Raw genomic sequence first — 26,301 nt, forward strand, 5'->3', positions numbered from 1 at the left:
AACGCCGTCACCAAGGCAACCGGCCGCTACGCTGTTGTCCTGGAGACCCGCGGGTGCTGCTGCTAGCCTAACCCACAGACCGCCTCCGCCCGCACAGAGATAAGATGCTTCGGGGAGGCTATAAGAGCTCTGAAAGGAGAAGGCGCGTGAGCGACCACCTCAGCTGGCAGCAAGACCAGGCGCTGAACAGTAGAATCTACCTCCTACGAGAGATGGGCCCCACAGGCTTCCTGCTGAGGGAGGAAGAGCCGGAGAACAGGGATTTCCGAGTAACTACCTCCCCCTACTCGCCTATCCTCTGCCCCGCCCCCGAGGCCAACCCTGTATTTTTCCTCACCCTCCCAATCTCTATGAATACTCCCTGCCTTGCCCTAAAGTCGCATCGCCGTGAGAATTCCATACTCCACAGATGTGCAAATTATAGAGGGAAATAGTATTTGTTAGGAAAGACTCTTTTTTGGAGCATAGGACCCCAGTTTGCATGCAGGTCTTTTAAGATATTGGCCCTTGATCTTTAGGCCAGTAAAAGTGGTTTTATATAAATACGTGATTTGCATAGCCTGCGTTCTTGGATCTGTTAGCGGTCCCTAGCCCTGTAAATCGTATGCTATGAAAATCCTGCAATCTGCTTACATAATGTAAATATTTGCTAAATAAATATATTCGGCTTGCTGACTCTGAAATCATAACAAGACCCTTTTTAAAGTATGGTTTAAAATGGCTGTGTCTTGGAAAAGTCTTAATGAATCAAAGTTCTTTTTTTTTTAAATTTTCCTGAAAAACTGCAAATATTTCCTATTTGTATATCACACCCTCACCACTCAAAAATCATTCACTGCACCACCTCCCAAGGGTTGACTTGGAAATTTTTCGTTTGTCCTCCCTTTTTTTAAAATAAAATTTTATTGAAGTATATCATTCATAGGTAAACACACATAAATAAATAAGTGTATAGTGGAAGTTGTGAACTTAAAAAACAAACATGCGTGTCATTATACAGCACTCCCATACTTCACCCCACCACCTTGCATTGTTGTGAAACATTTGTTACAAACTGTAGTGTCATCCATTTTAAACACTAAAAATACAGTTACTAGTCTGTTTATTTAAGATGTTCATTTTTTTAAACTTTGTTGTTCACAGCACAACTGTTTTAGCCAATGTAGTCTTAAAATGATACTAACTTTTCTTGAATACAATTAAATTTCAGAGAGGAAATTACCAATTCAAAAACACAAAACAAAAATCCAAGATGAACTACCTTACAAAAGGTCTTTAGCATACACACCCCTCTCAGAATTTCCTTACAAGAAGAATTTTAACTTTTTAAAATTAGATGTGTTTTCATCTGCCCATACAGGTCACTTAAATAGTGTCTTAACTGATAATGCAAGTTGTTGATCAAGACAAAGAATGTGGCAGTGAAAATCAGCATAGAGATTGGTTCAAGAGTTAAAATTTCTCAGTAGACTCTATCCAACCTCTTTTTTTAAATTTTTTAAAAAGTAATTTATTAAAGTATATCACTCATACATAAACATAAACAATAATATACACTTGTTTATGTATGTTCATATATAAATTATGTAAAGATAATAATAATCTATCCAACTTCTTGAGGTCACCTAAACCAAATTACCTTTTCAAATCTCTTATAATCCAATTTTTTTTCAACTAAGGTTTTCTCTAGCTCTGAAAATTAACAGGTACTTTTTTAAGTATGCATTTTTCTTTTAAAGGTTTTCCTAGGAAATCCTCATTCTTGTAACTGTTCCACATTTCTGAAAGGAGGGGATCTTTGTAAGCATATTTGTTGGTAAGTGACTCTGTACTAAAGATCTTCCACAGAGAAAGTGTTTTGTTTTTCTCATGGTATGAGCACTGCAAAATTACAGAAATTTGGTGTTCAAGGAATACAAATTTAAAATGGCCATAGCTTACAAATATACTTTTTGGTATTTTATTTCATTTTGCAAATTGAGTAAGGTTAAGTTGAGAAACATACCACCATCTCAACATGTTTTTAATAAGAAAAACAAATCAATTCTTAGATTCTCTTGATGCACAAATATAAAATCTAAGTTTAAAACTGAAAAAAACTACCAGATTCACATCACTGATGGTAATCCTCCAGTTCATTATGAGACGTTACCGTGCTTCAAGAACCTTGTGTTCCCAAAAACACATTTTGAATGGAAATTCATTGTCCTCATTTTCCATGTATAAACACAGGGAATTAAAGTATACACCTTTAACATACTGGCCTAGGTTGATCAAGTTTCAGAAAATTTTCATTTTTAATGAACATTTGATTATGAACCTTTCAAGATAAAATTAGAACTTTACTGGAGATTACTTCTGTAGAATCTGAAACTTTTCCTATACTGTCAGAACCAATTTGTTTATGTAGGGATCCCCAGAAAGAGGGAAAAAAATTTTTTCTCTGAATTTAGTTTAAATCCAATTCATTTGTTTCACCTACCTATTCTGATACCAACAATATAAAATATATTACTATAGAGAATTTATAATGATATTTGAGGGAAAACATCAAAGAGGAAATTGAGAAAGCAATGTATAATGTTCCTAGTGCTTTTATTTACCACGCTTTTTATTGAGTGTCTATTAAATAAGTTACCTACTCTACTTGGCACACAGATAAAAAATATGGTCTTTCTAAAACTTACAGTTTGGTATTATGGTTATACCTAAAATAGGGTTTTCCCATTTTTATTTTATGTCACCTTCCTCAGGGAAAGGGCATTCTGTTCTGATTTTTGTGGAGTGTATTTTATTTTGTACAGTGTATTAACCATAACCTAAATGGTAATATAATTCAAGTATTTAACATTTATTTCCCACTGAAAAAACAAAAGCCATGTCCATTTTAATTGATGAGATTTTAAAATATTTTTCTGTCTTTCATGAAAGTGGCAAATGTAGGAAAACAGTCATTTGATACTCCACTCAGAAAATTACTTCATTCCCAGGGACACATAAAGGACACTGTAAATACCTAAATTCCCTCACTAACTTCTCTCTGTGTGTGAAGAAATACCCCAACTCTTTAAAACCTCCTTACTGAAAATGTCTTTGGCTTCTATTAAGCACACTTTTTCTAACATATGCTTATTTTAAAATAAAATGTAATATTATAAAAATAAGGGTTTTAAATTGATTCATAACATTGCCGGCAATATAAATCTTATACTGTCATTCCTATTTTAAAATTAAAACTAAATAATGTCTTTTGAGGTTATGTCAGAAATATTTTAAATTTTGTTCTTCTACTTGTGAATATTAGGATTTTGTTGAAAAAATTCAAGCTTCCAAGGAATCATGAATGTAAGTTATTTTCTTTTTACTTACTTGATGTTAATAAATTTAAGAATTTTTTATTTGGACATGTTGTCAATTTAGACATTTTTCTATGGGATCTGATGACTATTGGTAGCCCAGCTTATTGCTTTTAAGTCAGAATGTTTTTCTTCCTTAATATAAAATATAACTTTCTAAGCCTTTTTAAAACTCAAAGGCACTTAATAAAAACGGGGTGAAAATGGTCAGCTACTGGGTTAAAAAAAAAAATTTCCTCATGTTCTAAGCAAAGAAAGAGCAAGTATAATTTTTTAGATCTCTGAAAAAGGCAGTTTGATGTAACACATAATTTCATTCAAAATATTTACTGACAAAAATTTTTATGCAAAATAATATTTTTTTAGAGTGAAAAATGGGTTTATGTCAGTACTTAATTATGAGTTTAGAGTCAGGAATATAGTTGTATGATTTTAAATTCCAGAGTCCTCAAATATAAAATAAAAGAGAAAAAAGAGTTTTTATCATTTAACCTTGCAAATTTTTAAATAAAGATATTGCCATTATGGAAATGTTCCCTGCAGTAGAGTTGTTCGACTTATACTAGACACATCTAAGAACCACACTGCATTTTATGTTTATTAATAGATGTTCATAAATAAATTGATAATCAGTCTTCAATAGTACATCTTCAGTTCAGAGTCTTGACTTGATTTTAACATGCTTCATTTTCCCTTTACTATTATATGTTATACTCATAGTAGCCACACTTAAAAGGATACTGAAGGTATACTAGATCATAAATAAATATGATTTTATTGTTTCACAGTGATTTTTCTTTTCTACTCTTCTCTCACTCTGTGTACATTCCCTTAGAAATGTCTCCCATTTTTGGTGCCTCCATCTTTGTGATTTCACATCTTATAAAGAACTCATTATTTCCAACTACCTTCTGGGCAGCTCTATTTCGTTGTCCCAAAGGCATTTTAAATATCTATTTTTCCCCATATGTGTTCACCTCTTGTATTCCTTTATCTCATATATTGACTTTGTTTTTTATTTAGTCACCAAAGCTAGAAACCTTGGAATGCTCCTTGATTTTTTTCCTCTCCCAATCTCATCATTTTTAAGCCATTCTATAAATCCCATTTTATATCCTGTCTCTCAAATATTCCCATCTCTCCAATCTTATTCTCACTTCTATTCAATTTTCATGCTCCCTTAATACAATTTTTGCGGCCTTTTGTTTCCAGTGCCTGCACTTCCTAATCCACATTGTTAGGCAAAAGGTTCTTTCTGAAATGTAACACTCTCCTCCATCCTGTCTCCTAATTCCTTCATGCCCAGTGATTAGGTTGTGTGATAATATGTGCATTTTTCATTTCTCTATTTTGTCCACCTGAAATTTAATTTTCACCTTTTCTCCAAAGTCTTAGTTGTTCTCTACATGTTTTCCCATAACATTTTGCACAAACATCTTTATTAGGACTGTCCAATAGAAATATAAAGCAAGCCACCTGTGTAGTTTTAAATTTTCTAGAAGTCACAGTAAAAAAAATAAAAACAAAAATTCCACTTTAAAAAATAAAGAAATAAAAAATAAAAACAAACAGGTGAAAATGTGTTTGATGATATATTAATAATTTAAATACTACATTTTAATTTAACCCAAATATAAAAATATTATAGTGTCAACACATAATCAACAAAAAAATGAGACATTTTACATTCTTTTTTATACTAAGTGATCAAAATCTAGCCTATATTTTACACCTACAGCACTTCTCAATTTATATACTATATTTTTATAAAGAACATTTGATCTACATTTAGACTTCATGAAATTAACAGTTTAAAAATAGATTCACAAAGTACCCAAATTGTTACAAACAAGAGTTTTCCAATAAATATAAATTATCAGTTTTGAAATTTAAATCCATAAATAATTAAAAAGTCAGTTTCTCAGTTATATTAGTTGTATTTCAGGTATGCCCACTGGCCACAAATGACTAGTGGCTACTGTTGGACAATACAGCTCTATACAATTAAATTCAGAATATATTTATTGTATCACCTATTAGCCAAATGCACTGCCAGGTGCTTTTTTATAGATTGAATCATATGAACTGCTAATATTTGAATATTTTTGACATACAAAACACAGAGTTTTCATATGGACCAATCTAATACTTTATAATGTATTAGCCTTTGTACTTCTTGAAAGCAGAAACCATATCTTATTTTTAGTTACTTTAAATACTTTTAAACTTTATTCTGTATGTTAATTTTGAAAATTTGTACTTCCTACTGAAATAAAATATTTTTCATATCTCATATACCTAAAGGAATTTTTAGTCAACTTTGAGAAATTCCTAGGTGCACAATGTAATACTAGAAAGTATAGAAATATTTGAAGAAAATAGAAGTCTTAGTTAATGACTTTGATATGTATCATTTAATGAAAGCACACACATTACAATTAAATAAAGCAATTTAAATAAAGCTATAAGCAATTATGCATTAGGATTATATGAAGTATGTACATAAGTATGGAGGGGATGATTAATAGTAACAATGGAGGGGTGTTTTCAACATCATTTGTGGAATTTTTTCTAAAATGAATTTGGAAACAATTATTTGCAGATGAGTTTAGCATATAAGGAATATGACTCTTATTTTTGAAGACCTACAAAGTTGAGTATATGGGAATTTTACTATGAAAATTACCAGTTTTTGAGCACTGAACATTCTTTTTCCCATTGCCCAACTAATGATTTGTACCTAATAGTGTCTTCTAAATACAATGACTAGTAAAGGCCATCTGTTCCTTTTTGTAATAAAATAAAGAATTGTTTTAAATTTCAAAGATATTATAAATTTTATTTTCTGTTTCCTTATGATTTTATATATATGTATGCCTGAGAGCCTGTTACAATTCTATGTTCTGATGATATCATACATTGTTACTTTATAAATATTTTTGATGTCATATAATCTCCATAATTAAATTCATCAATGGTTACATAATATTCCACTGAATATGTATATCATGACTTATTTAATATTCTTTCATAACTAGGCATTTAACTTATTTTTGATACTTGTTTTATTTGTACATGAAGCTTTTTCTTCTTTTTTATTATTTCTCTAGCCTAAATTCTCATTAGTTGAACTTTCAAATAAAGTATTAATGTTTTTATATCTTCTCCCATTTTTATTTCCAAATTGCTCTTTAAAATAATTGTGTTGATTTATAATAATTTCAGTAATATATCAATTTTCTGTTAGCTCTGTTTGTTTTTGGATTTATATTTTAGATACGTGTTTTAGTTTCCTAGGCTGCTTAAATTAGACACCATGAAATGGTTCAACTTGAACAATGGGAGTTTATTAGTTTACAGTTTTGTGGCTCAGAAAATGTCCAAATCAAGGCATCATCAAAACCATGCTTTCTCCCCAAAGACCAGCTGCTGGCCCTCCTTGGCTTCTCTGCCACGTGGCAAGGCACATGGCAGCATTTGCTGGTCTGTCTTCCTGTTTCATTGCTTTCAGCTTTTTACTTCTGTGCGTTTCTCTCTCTTTCTCTCTAATCATTTAGTAGGAAGATTAAAACCCATTCTGCGTTTCTCTCTTTCTCTCTAATTATTTAGTAGGAAGATTAAAACCCATTCTGAATGAGGTAGTCACACCTTAACCTCATCCAAAGATCCTGCTTACAATGGGTACACACACACAAGAAGAATTAGCTTTAAGAACATAATTTTCTGGGGTATAGACAGTTCCAAATAGCCACAGCACTTTTTAACCATATTGTTTAAGTGTGTGAAGAAAGCATTAACAGCATATTTAAGTCCCCCAAAGAAAATAAAGATATATAGAAACATTTTGACAAACTAAATATATTTTTATAATTTTAGAAAAAAAGTCACAAAAACCAGGAAAAGTGCCAAGTACAAGGTTCATAGTCATCTATTTATTCCTAGTAAATTAAATAAGAAAATAGTTTTTATTCTCTCAAACATACTTTTTTTTTTTAAAAAAGATTTATTTTTATTTATTTAATTCCCCTCCCCTCCCCCGGTTGTCTGTTTCTGTGTCTTTTTTGCTGTGTCTTGTTTCTTTGTCCGCTTCTGTTGTCGTCAGTGCGGGCGTCGCCATTCCTGGGCAGGCTGCTCCCTCCTTCGCGCTGGGCGGCTCTCCTTATGGGTGCACTCCTTGTGCGTGGGGCTCCTCTGCGCGGGGGACACCCCTGTGTAGCACGGCACTCCTTGCGCGCATCAGCACTGCGCATGGACCAGCTCCACACGGGTCAAGGAGGCCCGGGGCTTGAACCATGGGCCTCCCATGTGGTAGACGGACGCCCTAACCACTGGGCCAAAGTCCATTTCCCTCAAACATACTCTTAAAAGATCTAAAATGTTTTCAAAAAACTTCTAAAAATACAGCAAGAAAAAACAAAACATAACATTTTTTTTCTTGCTCTGTAGGTATTATTCAGTGCCAGTGCTTCATTCTTTTTTAAAAATTTTATTTTTTTAAAAAGATATTTAGAAAACATAAATGTTAGATAAAAAAATATAAGGGATTCTCATACGCTCTGCTCCCCACGCCGCCCACATTTACCCACATTAATAACATCCTTCATTAGTCTGGTACATTCATTGCAATTGATGAACACATTTTGAAGCTTTGCCACTAAGTATGGATTATAGTTTACATCATAGTTTACGCTCTCTCCCACACAATTCTGTAGGTTATGGCAACATATATAATGGCCTGTATCTGTTGTTGCAATGTCATTGAGGACAATTCCCAAGTCCCAAAAATGTCCCCATATTATACCTGTTTTCCCTCTCCCTGACCTCAGAACCTCCAGTAACCACTGCCTACACATCAATGATATAAGTTCTTCCATTGCTAAAATCACAATAAGTTGATAGTATAATGCCAGTAAGCCCCCTCTAGTCCATAGTTCATTCCCCAGTCCTGAAGTTTCTGGGGTGGTGATGCCCACTCCACCTTGAATTGATAGGGAGCTTCTGTCCCATATGGCTGATGGATGGGACTCGCTTGCAGTTGTAGACTCTCTGTTCCTTGGTATGGTGATTGTCCATCATCACCTCCTTGTTAGTTGTCCTGGGTGAGTCCAATAAACTGTAAAGTGTTGCAATTCCATTAAGGCTCAGGGCCCAGCTGGCACACTCAGTGCCAGTGCTTCATTCTTATTTTAATTCAGTTTTCTTCTACGTTAATGAAATTGAACATCTTCTATTAGAAAGTACTATTTGTACTTTCTCAGGTGTGAATTGTACTTTGGCTGTTATTTATTGGAATAAAATTATAAATTCATCCTAAATATTACAGAGATTAACTCTTCAATGCAAGTATTTTCCTAATCTGAAAAATTATAATTCTTTTCTGTATAGCTTCATTAAATTTTGTTATATGCATTACCTTATTTGTGTTGCTAAATCTGACCATTTTTTTCCTTTCCTATGTATGGTTTCAATCATTTAAAGGTATATTTTTTCCATAGTATTGATAAACAATCTTTGGGCATTATGTTCTCCTGGATTTCCTATTATTTACATTTTTATTCTTCATTATAGCATCCATTTGTAGTCGTGTTGATAGTGTTGATATGAGTTCGAGGTTGGTATTTGGTTTGAATTAATAAAATTTTCTTCATATTGCCACACAGTTATTTCAGTAACAGTATTAAATAGTGCTTCTTTTCTCTATCTCACAATGTTTATTATTTAGCGAGTTCTTATATGTTATTATGTATATTTGTTTTATTTACAAACACTTTCCCTACGCTCATTTCCCAGTAACCTCTAATCTGCTTTCTCTATCTGTGAATTCATTATTTGTATTCCTGTCTTATAAATGATATCATACAATATTGTGCTTATGTGCTCTATTTCACTGAGCATTATGTTTTCAAGGTTTTTCCATAGTACAGCATGTCTCAAACTTCATTCTTTTTCCTGGTCAAATAATACATACTCCCTTGTGTGTATATACCATATTTGTTTATTCACTTGTTGATGGACACTCTGGCTATATGCAGCTTTTGGCAATAGTGTATAAAGCTGCTATATATATCTGTGAACAAGTATCTGTTTGCAACCTTGTTTCACTCTCTTTGGGTATATATGTAGAAATGGGATTGCTAGGTCATATGGTAATTCTACATTTAACTTCTTGACGAACCCACCTATTGCTTTCAACAGTAGCTGCACCATTTTACATTTCCATGAACAATGCACTAGAGTTCCAATTTCCCTGCATCCTCTCTACCACTTATTTTCCATTTTTTAAATAATAGCCATCCTTGTGAATGTAAAGTAATATCTCATTGTGGTTTTGATTTGCATTTCCCTAATGGGTAACGATGTTGAGTGTTGACTGGCCATTTGTATATCTTCTTTGGAGAAATGTCTTTTCAAGTCCTTTGCCCATTTTTCAACTTTATTGTCTCTGTCTTGTTGCATTGTAAAGTTCTTTATATATTCTTCATATTAAGCCCCAGATATATGATTTGAAACTTTTTTCTTATTTTTTTTTTGCTTTCTTGATAATTCCCTTCAACGCCCAGAAGTTTTTAATTTTGATGAAATCTAAAATAGCAAATGTTTCTTTTGTTGCTCATTCTTTTGATGTCATATCTAAGAATCCATTGCCAAATGAAGAGTTTCCCCCTATAGTCTAAGAGTTTTATATTTTTAGCTCTTATATTTAGGTCTTTGATCCATTATGAGCTTATTTTTGTATATGGTGTGAAGCAGGGATATAACTTTATTCTACTGCAAATGGATATCCAGTTTTCCCAAAACCGTTTGATGAATATATTATGCTTTTTCCACTGCATGTACTTAGCACTCTTGTCAAAAATCACTTGGTCATAAATATGTGGTTCTACTTCTTGACTTTCAATTCTATTTCACTGATTAATTTGTCTATCATTGTGTCAAAACCACACTGTTTTGATCCCTGTCACTTTATAGTACAATTGGCAAGTGTGACTATTCCGGCCTTGTTATTCTTTTTCAAGATTGTTTTGGCTATTCAGGGCCCCTTGCAGGTCCATATCAATTTGAGGATTCAAAATTCCATTTTTCCATTTCTGAAAAAGAAAGGCTGCTGGAATTTTACTAAGGGTAGTGTTGAATTTGTATATTGCTTTAGGTTATATTGATGTATTAATAATATTCACTCTTCTAATTCATGAACCCAGGTTGTTTTGCCATTTATTTAGGTCTCCTTTAATGTTATTTAATGTTTATTTTTAGTAAAGTTAACTGCTTTGTTTTTCTCCCTCACAACATTCTTTTTTAGTTTCATACATTAATTTTTCCAAAGAAATTTCAGAAGAATTTGTTTCTTCCTTTTATTTACCCAATTCATGTTACAACTCAAGAACAGTGTTAATCTGCTCCTATTATGAACTTTCATGCCTTTATTCCCAAAAGCACAATCTTTATTATTCATTTTCTTCCCCCTTTTTAGGAGCAGATGTTGGTGTGTCTCTGTGACAAACAGCCCTTCTCCCCCAAATTAATAGTTAATTAAAATATGATATCCTCCCACATTTCACCTGCCACCCTACCCAGACAAGGAAAAGAGATTTCTATACTGAAACACAACTATCATGTTTTCAGTATATTTAGTGTTTAAGACAATGAAGGTCTTCCCAGGGAAAAAATGGAGATTTTCATTATCTTGCAAGTAATTTTTAATCTATATGCATTAAAGAATGTGTAAAATGAGTGGAACTTAGAGGGAACAATAACAGCTCAATTTAAATTATGAAGCGTCAGGAGACGAAGAGGAAAGGGAGCAAGCATGAGGATAGGCCAAGGACTAAAAAGTCTAGAATGCTGTGATCAAAACTGTAAGAAGAGCAGGATGGAGAAAATTAAAAATTCAAAGAATGCACATCTGAAGGGTACCAGCTGTATGGTTCCTGGTGGATTGTCCTGAGGGATACTGACCAATCTGTGAAGGATGTGGCTACTGAGACTCGTTTTGTCATTCCTGAGACAGGAAAAGAAGTTCTCCCATTATCCATTCATTCACTTATTCATCTAACTAATATTAATTACATTAACTTCTCAGACATCCCTGTTTCCCCTTTCCCTCTTTGTGTTGTTTCTTTAAATAATCTCCTTATCTATGTATCACCTTTTTATGTTGATGTTTTAGTTTCCTAGCTGCTAAAACAAATACCTTACAATGTGTTGGCTTAACAACAGAAATTTATTGGCTCAAGATTTCAGAATCTAGAAGGATTGTTTGCTTAGTATCTTCTGGCAGGCTAACAATCTTTGGGGTTCCTTGCCTTTTCCCTCACATGGCAATACATGTGGCAGCAGCTTCTCCTTTCTCTTCTGGGTATTGACAACTAGCTTTTGGCTGATTCTGTGGCTTCTCTTTCCATGTCCAATTTCCTTCTCTTGTTAGACTTCAGACATATTGAGTTGAGGCCCTCCATTCAGTTTGGGTAAATCTTAATTAATAACATCTTCAAAGGCCCTATTTACAAATGAGTTCACACCCACAGGACCAGGAATTGGTCATTCCTTTTGTGGAGGACATGATTCAATCCCCAACAGTTGATAAAATATTTGTTTATGAACAAGTGAACAGCTCAAAATGTAAGACATGATATGACATCAATTCAAAGATGAACACTAATTATCATATAATTAATCCAAAACCCTTATTAATGCAACATTTTCTTCCACTGAAGAAAAAATTTCCATTCTTTCCATACATGACCCTTTTCTGTCCTTTCGCTTCTGCAAGGAGTGCAGAGAAATGTATTCTGATATTTGAAATATTTCCAATATTTGAAAGAAAATTGAAACATTACATTTCTATATCTCCATTTTGCCACTGAATTTTTTTTTTAGGAGGTACTGAAGATTGAACCCAAGACCTTGAACATGGGAAGCAGGCACTCAACTGCTTTAGCTATACCTGCTCCCCATCCACTGAATTTTAATACTAGGATTTTTCACTAGCCGCTTTCCAGTTAGGTCTCGTGGAAGGAGAAATCAGTGACTTGCTGCGGGGGATACATCGAGTTCAAACTCCTCAACTAGGAACAAATGACAAAAATTCACAAGTTGAAGAAGATGGGTACATTAAACAGAAGGAAATTGGTGCAGAGGATATCTGCTCTATTTGTCAAGAAGTGCTTTTAGAGAAAAAGCTTCCTGTCACCTTTTGCAGGTGATGTATTTTTTCTTTAGATTCTAAAAACCTTATGGAAAAATTCTTATTTAATATGTTTGTAATTGATTGTGTTATGAGGCATGTTGACAGGGATGCAAACGAAAGTTTCATCTAAAGTCAATTTATATTTAATTTGGCACTTTTATATTTCCTAACTTGTAAGTTCTGAGACGTCCTGTTTTAACTCTATTTCTGAACTACATTTTAAAGGATGGAAATTAAAACAAAACTCCAAAATTATCCTACTAATTATCATACTAAAGTATGATAATTTCCATGTTTTTTATTTATTTGTATGAATATTTACAAACATTTTCTAAAAGTAGAGATTATTTTACTTGGAAATTGTGAAAATTCTTTGTAGTTTTTCAAAATCCTATCTTTAAACCTTAACACTTTGTTAAAAATTTTGTTTATGCATGAATGTTTATTGAGAGTCCCTTATATTCCTACTATTCCTATAAAGTTTGAATTGGAAAATGTGGGCAACCCTTTGCTATTCAAACTTTATTTTAAAAAATAATAAATAATTATTGTTATAATTTCCTTTGTGTTAAGGCTATATTCACTGTCATATTACAAGTGAAAAATATTTTAGGATACAAAATCCTTCACTAATTCATTCAAAGGGGAGATAATTTATGTTTGGGATTCTGATATACTAAATTAAAGATAGATTGAGGATACTTAGAGAGTGTGACAGAATGTATATGTGTGCATGCAATCAAGGTATACCTGGAAATTCAGTTCAGAATCTGTTTTTATGAAAAATAAAGATGGTTTCTCAGATAAATATGTATGTGTGCATATTTATTGTTTTCTGTATACGAATGTTAATCTTGAATTTTATTTGACAGGTATGGCTGTGGCAATAGTATTCATATCAAATGCATGAAGATCTTGGCTAATTATCAGGAAATACCAATGAACACTTCCATGTTGAAATGTCCTCTGTGCAGGAAAGAGTTTGCTCCATTAAAACTTATTTTAGAGGAATTCAAAAACTCTAGCAAACTTGTTACTGCAGCTGAGAAAGAACGACTGGACAAACACCTTGGAATTCCCTGTAATAACTGCAAACAGTTTCCAATTGAAGGGAAGTGTTATAAGTAAGTGTCACCAGCAAACTTATAATCACGTATTCTAACATTTTATTTTTACTTTAGGAAACTTCATATGTTAGTGTTCCTATTCTTTAGCATGGTTTCTTCCTCCAGCATATATTGTGCTTGTCCTACATAACATTTGCTTATTTAGGATTTCTAGACTGGTGATCTGTTTCAGCCCAGTACCTCAGTAACTCCAATCCTATTTTCTTCACTTTCACAAGTATATTGGCTTTTCAATATAGCCTACGTTGAGTCTGAAATAGCACCCCAACACACACACACACCCAGAAGCACTGAACACAGGCTTTGTTGCCTTTGTCTGGATGAGCTTACAAGTTCAGAGCTTACTGAACTGCTCCCTCACTGTAAATTTCTTTGATCCAGCAATGAGCCATTGCCAAAATCCACTAGGATTGAGCTGGAGGGATATTGACTAGATTGAGTGAACATTTAATTTGCTTCCCCGTACTCCAAATTGCAGTGGGTGTGGGTTGTGGTTTTTTTCTTATTTTATACCTCAACAAGAACAAAGAAAAAAGAAAAAATAATTGTCATTACTTTTATGAATAGCCCCAAACTTTCCCAGTTTCCGTTTTTTTTTAAATCAATTAATTATTATGTATGTCTGGGAAATTATATTTTCTTAACAGTTAAAATTTTAGGGGAAGCATATATAGCTCAAGTGGTTCAGCACCTGCTTCCCATGTACAAGGCCCCAGGTTTGATTCCTGATACCTCCTAAAAACAAATGAGAAAGCCAACTCTCATTGGGGAGCAGATGTAGCTCCCTGGTTGAGCATCTGTCCTGGCTTCAATCCCCAGTATCCCCTAAAAAAAAAAAATTAGGGATAGCTATATGTTAAATACATGCTTTTTTGTTCAATCTTTGTTAAGAATCTTTCTAAAATGCATTGGTTTACTTTTCAGTCTTCGTGGAGTTACATTATGATGAACTCAATTTAAGTCATAAAACTTTATAATTCCCAACAGCAAATATCTTTCTCCTTTGAATTGTTTTTGTCCTTTGTTTTTTGGTGTTTTTTGTTTGTTTGTTTGTTTCAGTATATGTCACATATAAGAAAATCATCCATAACACCTTTAATAAAAAGGGAGGATTCTAACCTGAGGAATAAAAACAAATTTTTCACAGAAATTTAGCAGGATTAGTTGTTTAAAGAGGGTTCTAGGAAAAAGGAGCAACTGATCTTGGGGATTAACAGCCATTGGACAATTTAGATTTTATCAAGAAAGGTGGATAAATTTAGGGGCTAAGGTCATATGTGCAAGCTAGGTTTGGGAGGAACAGCTGTGGGCAACAAGGACAGTGCAAAATTCTCAGTTCCGTACCGTCATGTATTCCTCAAATGGTTAGTGTGTGGTCAAATCTTGCTTATAACTATTTTGTTAATGACAGTACACTCCTCTGTAACTCTGAGCTTCCTAGCTGCTCCTTTCTGCCCTCCTAGACTATTCTTTCTACTACCCTCTAATAACAGGCATTCTCCACAATTCTCCCCCTGCATGCTGCTCTACATTCTCCTTTGAAAATAGCTTCTTTCCGTAAGTTCACCCCCGTGGAGTTGACTAACAATTATTCACCTCTATCTCAATCCTCCTTTACAAACTAAAGAACCTGTTTCCAAAAATAGTGACTTCACTCTCTTTCCAATCCCTTAAGGATTGACATTTTAGTCATCAGCCTGAAAAAATAAACTATTTCCAATGGTTTTAGGAATAGATTGAATAGGAGATAAGATAAACTATAAGTCTTCTTAGCTCCTTCTTCATGAGAGTTTCACAATATAGCTACTTTATCATTTAAGTTATTAATTTGAAAAATATCAGATACATGTTAAAATATAGAGATCTTTAACTTTTTCTAGCCCATTTATATTTTGCCATATTTATTAAACTGCTCCATTGATCTTAACGATGGCTGTTAATTATTAAGACTCTCCCCTGTATGCATAAATAGTAATATTGAATAAATGATCACTTGCCTTTCCTAAGATGTCAGAAGGATATATTTTCCAAGATTTCTCATGGAAATAATATTCTAAATCTTTGATAACTTGAACAAGAAAATATGTTTATTTGATTAATGCTTAGAATGCAATTTATTTGATGAGTATTTCTGCAAGTAAATTAAAATGCTCTACTTATGAAAAATTTTTATAAATAATGTAAGCTTGAGATTGGACTTTTTGGGGAGGTGAAGAGTTGTGTTTTTTTAATTTATCAATAGTTTTTACTGAGAACTTTTTTTTTGAAGATTTATTTTATTTATTTCTCTCCCTTCCTCCCCCCCCCCCCGCCCCCACCCCCAGTTGTCTGTTCTCTGTGTCCATTCACTGTGTGTCCTTCTTTTTTTGTCTGCTTCTGTTGTTGTCAGCGGCATGGGAATCTGTTTCTTTTTGTTGCATCATCTTGTTGTGTCAGCTCTCCGTGTGTGTGGTGCCATTCCTGGGCAGGCTGCACTTTCTTTCACGCTGGGCGGCTCTCCTTACGGGGCGCACTCCTTGCGCATCCCCTACGCGGGGGACACCCTGTGTGGCAGGCACTCCTTGTCCGCATCAGCACTGCGCATGGGCCAGCTCCACACGGGTCAAGGAGGCCTGGGGTTTGAACCGCAGACCTCCCATGTGATAGAAGGATCCCCTAACCACTGGGCCAAGTCCTCTTCCCCTGAAAACTTTTTATGCATTACTTTATTCTGTTACATCAGGGAAGAGAGGTAATATAGTACAATACAATCCTTGTTTTCAGGATGCATGCTGCTAAGTATAACTCTGATACTCAAGAAACAATTGAAAAGCAACACTGGATAATCAAATAGACTAATAGCCTATAAATACTATAGGAATTTAGAGAAAGAGATAAATGAAAGCTAAGGTAATCTGGGAAGGCATCCTGAAAGGGCTATGTGGGAAGCAAAATAATGCCCCCACAAAGATGTCCACATACTAATCCTCAGAACCTATATATTAGGTTGCTTGTCAAAGGGGAAGTAGATTTGTGGATGACATTAATATTGCTAAATCAACTGACCTTGAAATAGGGAGTATATCCTGTATCATGCAGGTGAACCCAATATAATCACAAGGATTCTTAGAAGTGGAAAAGGGAAGCAGTGAAGAAAGTCAGTAGGAAATGTGATTATGGAAAAAAGGCACAGAGAGATGCAATGTTGCTTGCTTTGAAAATGGAGGAAGGGTCCAAGGGCCCAGGAGTGTGGGAAGCCTGTAACAGCTAGAAAGGGCAAGAAATGGATTCTCCCCTAGAACCTCCATAAAAGTTAAAACAGGCTGCCTGACCCCCTGATTTTATCCCAGTGAGACCTGTTTTGGATTTCCATTCCATAGAATAGAACTGTTAGGTAATAAATTTGTGTTGTTTAAGCTGCAAGGTTTGTGGTAATTTATTACAGCAGCAATAAGAAAGTAATGTAGGGTGTATTTTAAAATTAGCTTTGTCGTATCTAGATAGTTCCCAAAGAGTTATGGCCAGAATTTTTCACCAAAAACCATCAATGCAATTGGGTTTAAAAACACTTTTTGTGTGTTTTGCACTTTTAGGTGTACTGAATGTATTGAATTTCACTTATGCCAGGAATGTTTTGGTAGCCACCGCCATCCTTCCCATACATTTGTATCTCGTGAGGTACAGTATCCATCTTAAATTTAATTTGTATTTATACTGTTGTAAATCTAAGTAAATATAATAATAATAATAGATAACATTCTAGAATACAGCTGATTCTTTTTTTTTAAAGATTTATTTTTTATTTATCTCCCCGTCCCCCCATCCCCACCCCCCAACCCCCGTTGTCTGCTCTCTGTGTCCATTTGCTGTGCGTTCTTCTGTGACCGCTTCTATCCTTATCAGTGGCACCAGGAATCTATGTTTCTTTTTGTTGCGTCATCCTGTTGTGTCAATTCTCCATGTGTGCGGTGCCATTCTTGGGCATGCTGCACTTTCTTTAGCGCTGGGCAGCTATCCTTACAGGGCGCACTCCTGGTGCATGGGGCTCCCCTATGCGGGGGACACCCCTGTGTGGCAGGACACTCCTTGTGCGCATCAGCACCATGCATGTGGCCATCTCCACATGGGTCAAGGAGGCCAGGGGTTTGAACCGCGGACCTCCCGTGTGTCTGCTTCCCCTGACTAGTTTTTAATAAAAACCTTAGATCAAATGTTTAGAACTCTTTTTTATAGGGATACATAAGGCAACCAGTTCTTATATAGTTAACTTATAGAACTAGACATAATAACAAATATTTGATGGCATTATATGTAAGTCTCAAGTACAGAAATTGCAGCCATCAAACTTGAAAATTAATTTTTAAAAAGATCTCTATTTTGGAAGTGGATGTGGCTCAAGCAATTGGGCTCCTATCTACCATATGGGAGGCCCCAGATTTGATTCATGGGACCTCTTGATAAAGGCAAGCTGGCCGGCCCTGCTGCAGAGAGCTGAGAGCACACAGCAAGTCCAAACAACATGGGTGGGGGGGCGGGGGGGGGAACAGTAATAAATAAATAGAGTAAAAGTTTTTTAAAAATCTTTTTAAAAAAAGATCTCTACATGAAATCATTACATTGATTTATCATAGCATTGCTGGTATTTATGATTTTCTCTTAGAATTTCTTACATCAATAATAATGAAACTCATTGAATTTTTTTGAGATCTACACTTGAAAGGTAGTAACTCCTGATGCTGAATAATAATGGTGCCCTCCTCTTACTATACCACATAAAATAAAATAGCCATACTTATCATATTTGCCTGATATTTTTACCTTAAAAAGTAATGTCATTAGCTGTGTGATAGCATATTAGACACTAATGTTTTTTAAATTCTTTAATGTGGTATAAAATAATAGATATGTTTAAAATGATGAGTCTTAATAATTCATATTATTATGTTATTGATATTAGGCTACAAACTGTAATCCACCAAATAAAAGTTTCCATGATTTAACAAGTTAACAGCTGGTTTTTCCCTGTTATAGAAGAGAAACCAAAGATGGAGATCACTAGAAAAAAGATCAGATGGAATTGTAAAATATACAGATATTAAAAATGAAATGGAAAAAAGGATACCACACTTTCAAGAAAAGCAATGGTAAGATTCTAAGTAAAATTTACATTTCTTATATTACTTGGAACCTATGAATAATTTTTCAGTTTGAATAAGTTTTAGCCATGATTTCATTCAATAAATATTTATTGAGCACTATATTAGTCAGCAAAAAGGGGTGCTGATGCAAAGTACCAGAAATCTGTTGGCTTTTATAAAGAGTATTTATTTGGGTAGAAGCTTACAGTCTCAGGGCCCTAAAGAGTTCGACTCATGGTACCATAAGAGGTACTTTCTCACCCAAAGTCTGTTGCAGCGTGTTGACACAAGATGGCAGGCAACATCTGCGAGCGTTCAGCCTTCCTTCCTCCTCCTAAGGCTCCATGGTTCCTGACCACTGATCTCAGTTGTAGGCTGGCATAAGAGTCATCTCTTTCCCTGCGGCTCATTTCTTTCTGGGCTCACCAACTCTGTTCTCTTCACAAGGTCAGCTGTAGACTCATCTCTTTTCCCGTGGCCACAAGATCCTCTGTGTATCTTTTCTGTGTATCTACTTTTCCGTGTTCTTGATTGAGCGTCCATTTATATAGCTTACCAAGGGGGGGTGGGGACTCAGCCCTGCATGCCCTAATGACATGGTCAAATTCAAGCCCTAATCTTAACATAATTTAATCAAAGTCATCTCAGCTGAATTTAATACAATCAAAAGGTATCACACTCAGAGGAACAGACTAGTTTACCAATATAATCAAGTATCTTTTTTGGAATTCATAAATAATATCAAACTGCTACAAACACCTATTACATACTAGGAGACATTATCATGTGCAAGTTAAAAGCAAGACTTTAGAGTTAGATGCCTGAATCTAATACTAGTTCAACCACATTTTGGCTGTGCAACTTTGGGTTAATTACTTCACTTCTCTCTGACACAATTTCCTCATTTTTAAATGGGATAATTAATAGAACCAACCTCATTGGAACTTTGTAAGCATGAAATCAGTTAATATTTACAGCAAGCACTCAAATAATGTTATTGATTATTTCCTTCATCATCACCATCACCGTCATCTCTGCTACTACTACCAGAGATTACACTATGTGGTAGGGATATAATGATTTCCTCACTGTTTTAGTTTGCTAAAAAAGCTGCTGGGAGCAAAATACCAGAAATGGTTTGGCTTTTATAATGGGAATTTATTAAGTTAAAAACTTATAGTTCTGAGGTTATGAAAATGTTCAAATCAAGGCTCATCAGAGATGCTGTCTCACCAAAGGTCAGCTCTTGGCATCCTGGACTCCTCTCTCAGATGGCAAGGCACCTGGAGGCATCTGCTTCTCTTCCAGATCTCATTGCTTCAGCTTCTGGCTGCTCCATCTGTGACTTTCTTTCTCCTGGATTCCCTCTCTCCATCTCTGTGGCTTTTTCTCTCTGTCTGTGCTTTCAGTCCTCCGTTCATTAAGGATTCCAGCAAGAATATCACTCTGGTTCACCCCTCACTGAAGCAACCCAGTCAAACAATCCAGATAAAGGATCCCACACCCAATGGAATGGGTTAGTTCCAAGAACATGATCTTTTCTGAGATGCACAAACAGCTTCAAATTGTCACATCCACTAATCAAAATGACAAATTTACTTATGTCAGTAAAATTGAAACTGACATAAGCTACATTAAGAAAAGAACACAAGGGAAGTTGAGATTTGCCTTGGAGGTAATAGGCCTCTCTCCCTACTCTTCTACTCCACTCACATAGAAGAGTGCAAGCTAATTGCTCACATTTCAGAACCCTGATTGGGCTGTACCTTGTGCACAGGCCCTTTTTTTTTCGGTGTGCTCCTTATCAATTTTTAAAAAATGCTTTGTACTGTAAAACACTATATATGCTGTAAAACATATAAGAGAACTTTAGAGGATGAGCTAAAGTTGAAATTAATTTTTTAATATTTCACTTAACCAAAAAATTATACTTTTCCCACTAAAAAAATATGTATTGTTAGTTTCTATCCAACCTCCATTGGATATTTAGCTCATGTCCTATGGGAACTCCACACACTTTGGACACAACTCCTGTGTACTATTAAATGCCTTGAGCTTATAAATGAGCCTATACAAAGCCTTTTCATTTCATTTCTGCTGGCCCTCACCTAGATATCATGCTTCAGCCTATTAGAGTAATAAAGTATATAACAAATGATTAGGCTTAGGAGATTTTTGGGTGTGGTGGAGAGGAGAAAGGAAGTCAGGTTAAGAAGGACATCCTAGACAGAAAAAGTGGAATAAAGGGAGGAGAGGGTTTCAAGATGGCTGAGTGGTTGAAATCTTCAAAGAGTACTAAAAACAGTTTTTTATAAATTATTTAACAATTAAATGAACTTGGTAAAGTAATTTCTGTAGCATGGTGGGGCTATATCTGTAAAGTAGTGAGAAATATGAAATTTTCTGAAGAATATAGTTGGACTTTGTTCTGAATCTCTTTTGAATAATAGGGATGCATCTGACCTTTAAATAAATATTTATTTTTAAATATTTTTGTTTTACTGGCTGCTATGATATCAAATAACAATTAATTCACATTATATCATCTTAGCATGTTGATTGGTACTTTTGGTACAAAAAGTGGATTGGTGCTTTTAGGGTTGCATTAACATAGTTTAACAATACTGGAAGAGTAAGCATATACCTAAGGAAAAATAATTTCCTCTTAGCTTATGATCTCCTGATTTACCATAGTAACTTGGAATATATATGGGTTACTATACACATCACTTCTCACCAGATGACAAAGTGAATTGGGTTATATTTTTCTAAACACTTGCCTAAGTGTTGGCTCAGGCAGAAAGAATCTGAGGATAGGATTCTTATTAAATTTTTGTTATACCTCCATTGACGTTAAAATATGCCAACCAAAAAATTTCGTTAGTAGTTTTACCTGAAATAACTGATTAAATTAAACTTTGTTCTTGATGAAGGTGAGGCTAAAGTTAAATCTGTCTCATTCAGGATCAATAAAATAGGTTTTTAAAAACCTTAAAACATGAAATTTATTATCTTTACTTTGAGGAAAACTTAGGTTTAGTTGCACTACTTATATGGAGGTTATTATCTGTGCTACTGATTACTTCCTGATCTGTAATCCTCTATGAACATTCATGTCTTTCTTTTATTCTCACTTAGCTATGTTTATACACCAAAATGCGTTGTAAAGTCACTGCCTCTTTTACTGATTACAAAGAATAGTAAGCTGCTTGCTCCAGGCATCCAGTGTCGACTTTGTTTGAAGGCATTTTGTCTTGGTCAACATGCAAGATTGCTACCATGTACTCACAAGGTAAAAATCACATCATTTTGGTTTGAATCTCTCTGTAGGACCAGTTTTCAAAAAAGAAGCGATTATTTAAGTCTCTCATTGTTAGTTGTGCATTATATGCAGGGATGTTCAAATTGCATAATATAGGTAGACGAGCCATTGCAGAGATTAATAAGGCAGGCTCTGCTCCCTCAAGATGTATTCCTATTGATTTATATTCATTTCTATATGTACTATTTAGGGAAGATCAAGTGACACTCTAAGTAAGAGTTTCTTATCTACTTTATTACCTGTAAAAGGAAAAAGTTTATAGAATACTAATATTTTGTTATTTTTACTCTTTATTAAAATATCTTATATTTTATTATTTCTTTGGATGAAACAAAATGCCTAAATTGGCATAGACTATTATAATTTCATATGCACTCAAAAGAATCAAAATCTAATGTTGCTTGATCACTATATAGTTAGACAAAATTTGATGACCAAGTTCTTTCTGAAAAAATAATTGTTTTAATAGACAAGCATTTGTATCTTCAGCATCACCCTTACTTACAATTTGTCTGACAGTTTTTCTTTTCCCAAGAATGTGATGTTATTTTATATCTTACTGTTATCAGATCTATTTTCAACTCTATTTGTTAATTTTATTTTTAAATAATTTTCATTAATTAAAATAATTAGACTACAGTGAAATTAATGGATTGAATAAGTGATAAGTTTTAAGAAAATTACAAAAGTTATATATATAAGAGGATTTCCATTTTAATATTGAAAATGGAGATAAGTTCAGAACCATAACCAAGTATTTATAATAAACTCTTCAAGTATTTCTATAAAAGTTGATAAATTATGATTATCTTCAGTTTTTGCTATGTAATTTTAATAGTCACACAGTTATGAAATAGGATAATTTATAAAAGTAATATATTTCATAAAGAATATAATTATAGCTCTGATTAACTTATAAGCTCTTTTTTTTAAGTTTCATAGGAAATGTATTGACAGTTGGCTACTACACAAGTGCAATTCATGTCCTATTGATGGACAGGTTATCTATAACCCTTTAATATGGAAAGATTCAGCAATAAATGAACAAGTACATCAATCCAATTCAAATGCAGACATCATTCAACTATCAAAGCATGAAGAAGCAGAACTTTTTATTCCTGGCACTGGATTAGTTTTAAAACAAAATAGAGTTGGAATTTTACCCAGCATACCTCAAAGAAATTCTGAAAAGCTGAATATAGCACAAAGTTCACCAAATGCATATCAGAATATAACAATAGATAATCCACAGTCTATCAAATTGGATGATTCAAATTCAAGAAAATTAATCTATGAATATAAAATTAGCCAACATTTCCCCAGGTATCTTCAAGATTTACCCACTGAATCATTTGGGAAAATGACATCTCAAACATTTCTTCCTTCTATTGCTCATGAAAAGATTATCCATCCTACTAGAATGGAAAGCACATACATCAGTGAAAAATATCACACTGGTCAAAGTCAGAAGATGACCAAAGACTGTAAACGTATCAATCACAGTCCAAAAATGACTCATGGTACTAAAGCAAAAGAGAACAATAGGAGATCAAATACCTTACTTCCAGAGGATTTAAGTCTTTTTGTCAATTGGAGTACGACTAAACTTAGTTTATCAAAAAGATATAAGAATTGTATGGGGAAAATTAGACAAAAATGTAGTCATCAGTCTAGAAGGCCTACATCTCGGTCCTTTAATACAGAAAGTACTGAGCTATCTTTAATAATGGAAGGAGTTCAATTGTGAAAAAATATTTTGATTCACATCAGAAAATTATTTGAATACTGAACATGTTCACTTTGTACAACATATAAAACACATATATACTCTTGGCAAATGCATATAAAATTTCTGTGGTAATTTTGCTTACTTGTTTCTGAATAGTTTGTCACTCTTAAAGGAAATGACCCCATTCTTTTTAAGACTTAATGTATTTCGTATCTTTATGCATATGTTCATATTATTGTGAAATATAAACAATTTTAGAGCTTTTATATCTTACTCTGATTTTAAATTTTTTTTTACTTAAAGAAGTGTATTTACCTTGCTTTGAGTAACTGTTTTTGAATATTTCCCTTGATATCATACAACATGTAGGGGCTATTTCCAAGTACTTGTGTATTTTTTATATTTTTCTTGCATTAAAAATTACCCCATAAACTTTAGGAATATTTAGATGGTGATTTTCTTTTTATTATATTTCCTTAAAGGAGTTTTCTTAAAAAGGAAATTAAAATACACTTATGATATTTTAAGCAGTGCCACATTTTTAATGGCTTTACTATTTTATTTTCAAGAAACATATTTTAAGTACTGTCAAATTTCTTGGTAAAAGCAATATTTAAAGATCTACTTTTTAAACCTTGCTCTATTTATTCCCAAAATAACCATTAACCATTGTTTTGAATGTTCACTTGAAAAATAGACCCCTTTGATTCTTGTTTTGTTTATTTTTAAAATTTTACAGTTCAGAAAAAATAATAAAGAAAAAATAAACAAATTCTACAGTTTAGTAGCTTTTCCTATTTTATTTTTAAAACATCATTGACGTAACAAGGAAAAACACCTCACTTTATATTTTTTATGTGATAATGGAATGCACAGTTGCAGGAAACAAATCTTGAAGATAGCAAGCAAAGAAAATTCTTTGAAAATAGCATTTGAATTTAAAGAAATAATTAATGAAGTTGTGGTTAATCACAGATAGTAATTACTAAAATATATCAGAAACAGTAACCGAGTTCATTAGAATGAGTTACATTTGAAAAAAAATAAAGCAGTTTGGCTTGTTTCTGGTATAAAAATGGATGGCAAATATATTTGGTAACAATCAAGTTTATAAACTGATTTTTTTTGTAAGATAGGGTTAAAGAAACTGCAACATAATTTTCCAGTTTATCAATAGTATTTATGTTCTAATAGATATTGTGCTCCCCTTTTGAAAAGAAATATTCAAAAAAGAGGGATATTACCCAATTCTGTGAACATACTAAATATCATTTAATTGTACACTTAAAATGGGTGTTTTGTGTGGTATATGAATTATACCTATAGTAAAGCTGTTAAGAGACCAAAAAAGAGGGATAAAAAATGCTTGAGAATGTAAAACATTTATGTGCAAGGGTTATAAAAGAACTGTAAGAAACTGGGATGCTACTTAAGAAAAGCAACGAACAATACCTAAAAATTCATTTCTCAGTTCTAAGAAAGACATAATATGAACACTATTCCTATAATAGTCACATTTGTTCATGATGATTCTGCAATTATTATAAGTTTTATTGTTGTAGTATTATATTACATGCAAAATATTCTACCCATGATTACAAAAGGAGAATACATACTTATTACTACAGTAACAATTCTGTATGACTGTCTAGGCAAGCTTTGCCCATAAAGGGTCCAGATGTGAATTAGGTGACTCAAAGGGGGAAAGTTAAGCAATGCCTTGATTTCTTATTTACTAGACAAAGGAAATTCCAAGACTAAAGGTCATCCTCTGTGTGTGGAAGAAGAAATGTATGGAGATTAGCAAAATGCAAACTCAAGGGCAGTAATGAGTGAACTGATTGGCTGATAGACCTAGAAACAGAAAGAATGAAAGATTGCAGACAAGAGGTCTAAGGTAGAGACATATGGGTGAAGGCAATGCCAAAAGCTCTGCCCTCTAGGAGTATTTTCTCTTAGCTCTGGCTTTTAAGGCCATAACTAGTGAAGCTGCAGGGCAGCTGCCATGCACTTCTAGTTTGCACCCACATACCCACTGACCCATCCAAAAATAAGTCCCAAGGTGTGAGCTGAGGCAGGAGCAGTGGTACAACAGTGGTGGATACCATGGTAGACTTGACTCTCTGCTCATGCAGCTTGCTTGTGCCTTCTGATAATTGCATATGCTTAAGTCCGGATGACCACTCCCATAATATGATGGATGGTTACTGAGTCCAACCAACTTGCTGACTGACAGACTCCACCTTAAGGTGTATAATGAGGAATGTGTGAGCAATCACTTGGTGTCCTATTGTCAGGTGCTCCATCTCTACCAAGGCATGCCACAAGTTGTTTTTCAAAGTGTGCGTAATTCTCTGCTTCAGATTTCATGGCTCCCCAACTTCAGAGGTCCACATATGATTCCCCAACTTGGGCTTTCCATAAACTCTACATGTTATCTTTACCCCACCACCAATATCTCTA

The 26,301-nt window shown here is 33.9% G+C and overlaps 1 protein-coding gene across 2 annotated transcripts; it reads left to right on the forward strand.

Moving 5' to 3' along the window:
- Positions 1-41: 41 nt before the first annotated feature.
- On the forward strand, positions 42-24,620 carry ZSWIM2 (zinc finger SWIM-type containing 2). 2 transcript variants are annotated; one of them, XM_058300524.1, is made up of 9 exons: positions 42-269; positions 1,740-1,816; positions 3,305-3,345; positions 12,345-12,555; positions 13,416-13,667; positions 17,243-17,327; positions 18,681-18,793; positions 21,926-22,079; positions 23,044-24,620. In XM_058300524.1, exons 1-9 carry the CDS (start codon positions 105-107, stop codon positions 23,854-23,856), a joined length of 1,911 nt encoding a protein of 636 aa, XP_058156507.1. In that variant the 5' UTR covers positions 42-104; the 3' UTR covers positions 23,857-24,620. The 2 variants fall into 2 exon arrangements, with proteins under 2 accessions (XP_058156507.1, XP_071072326.1); XM_071216225.1 differs by having other exon boundaries at positions 132-269; positions 12,356-12,555.
- Positions 24,621-26,301: the final 1,681 nt, after the last annotated feature.

This window comes from Dasypus novemcinctus, chromosome 7 (genome assembly GCF_030445035.2).
Source record: "Dasypus novemcinctus isolate mDasNov1 chromosome 7, mDasNov1.1.hap2, whole genome shotgun sequence".
In the NCBI taxonomy this organism is placed as follows: domain Eukaryota; kingdom Metazoa; phylum Chordata; class Mammalia; order Cingulata; family Dasypodidae; genus Dasypus; species Dasypus novemcinctus.

Coding starts and splice junctions, on each gene's coding strand:
- ZSWIM2 (XM_058300524.1), top strand. CDS start 105: ATGCTTCGGGGAGGCTATAAGAGCTCTGAAAGGAGAAGGCGCGTGAGC. Junction 1,817..3,304: donor CTTTGTAAGCATATTTGTTG/GTAAGTGACTCT, acceptor TGTGAATATTAG/GATTTTGTTGAAAAAATTCA. Junction 18,794..21,925: donor CACTTTCAAGAAAAGCAATG/GTAAGATTCTAA, acceptor ATTCTCACTTAG/CTATGTTTATACACCAAAAT.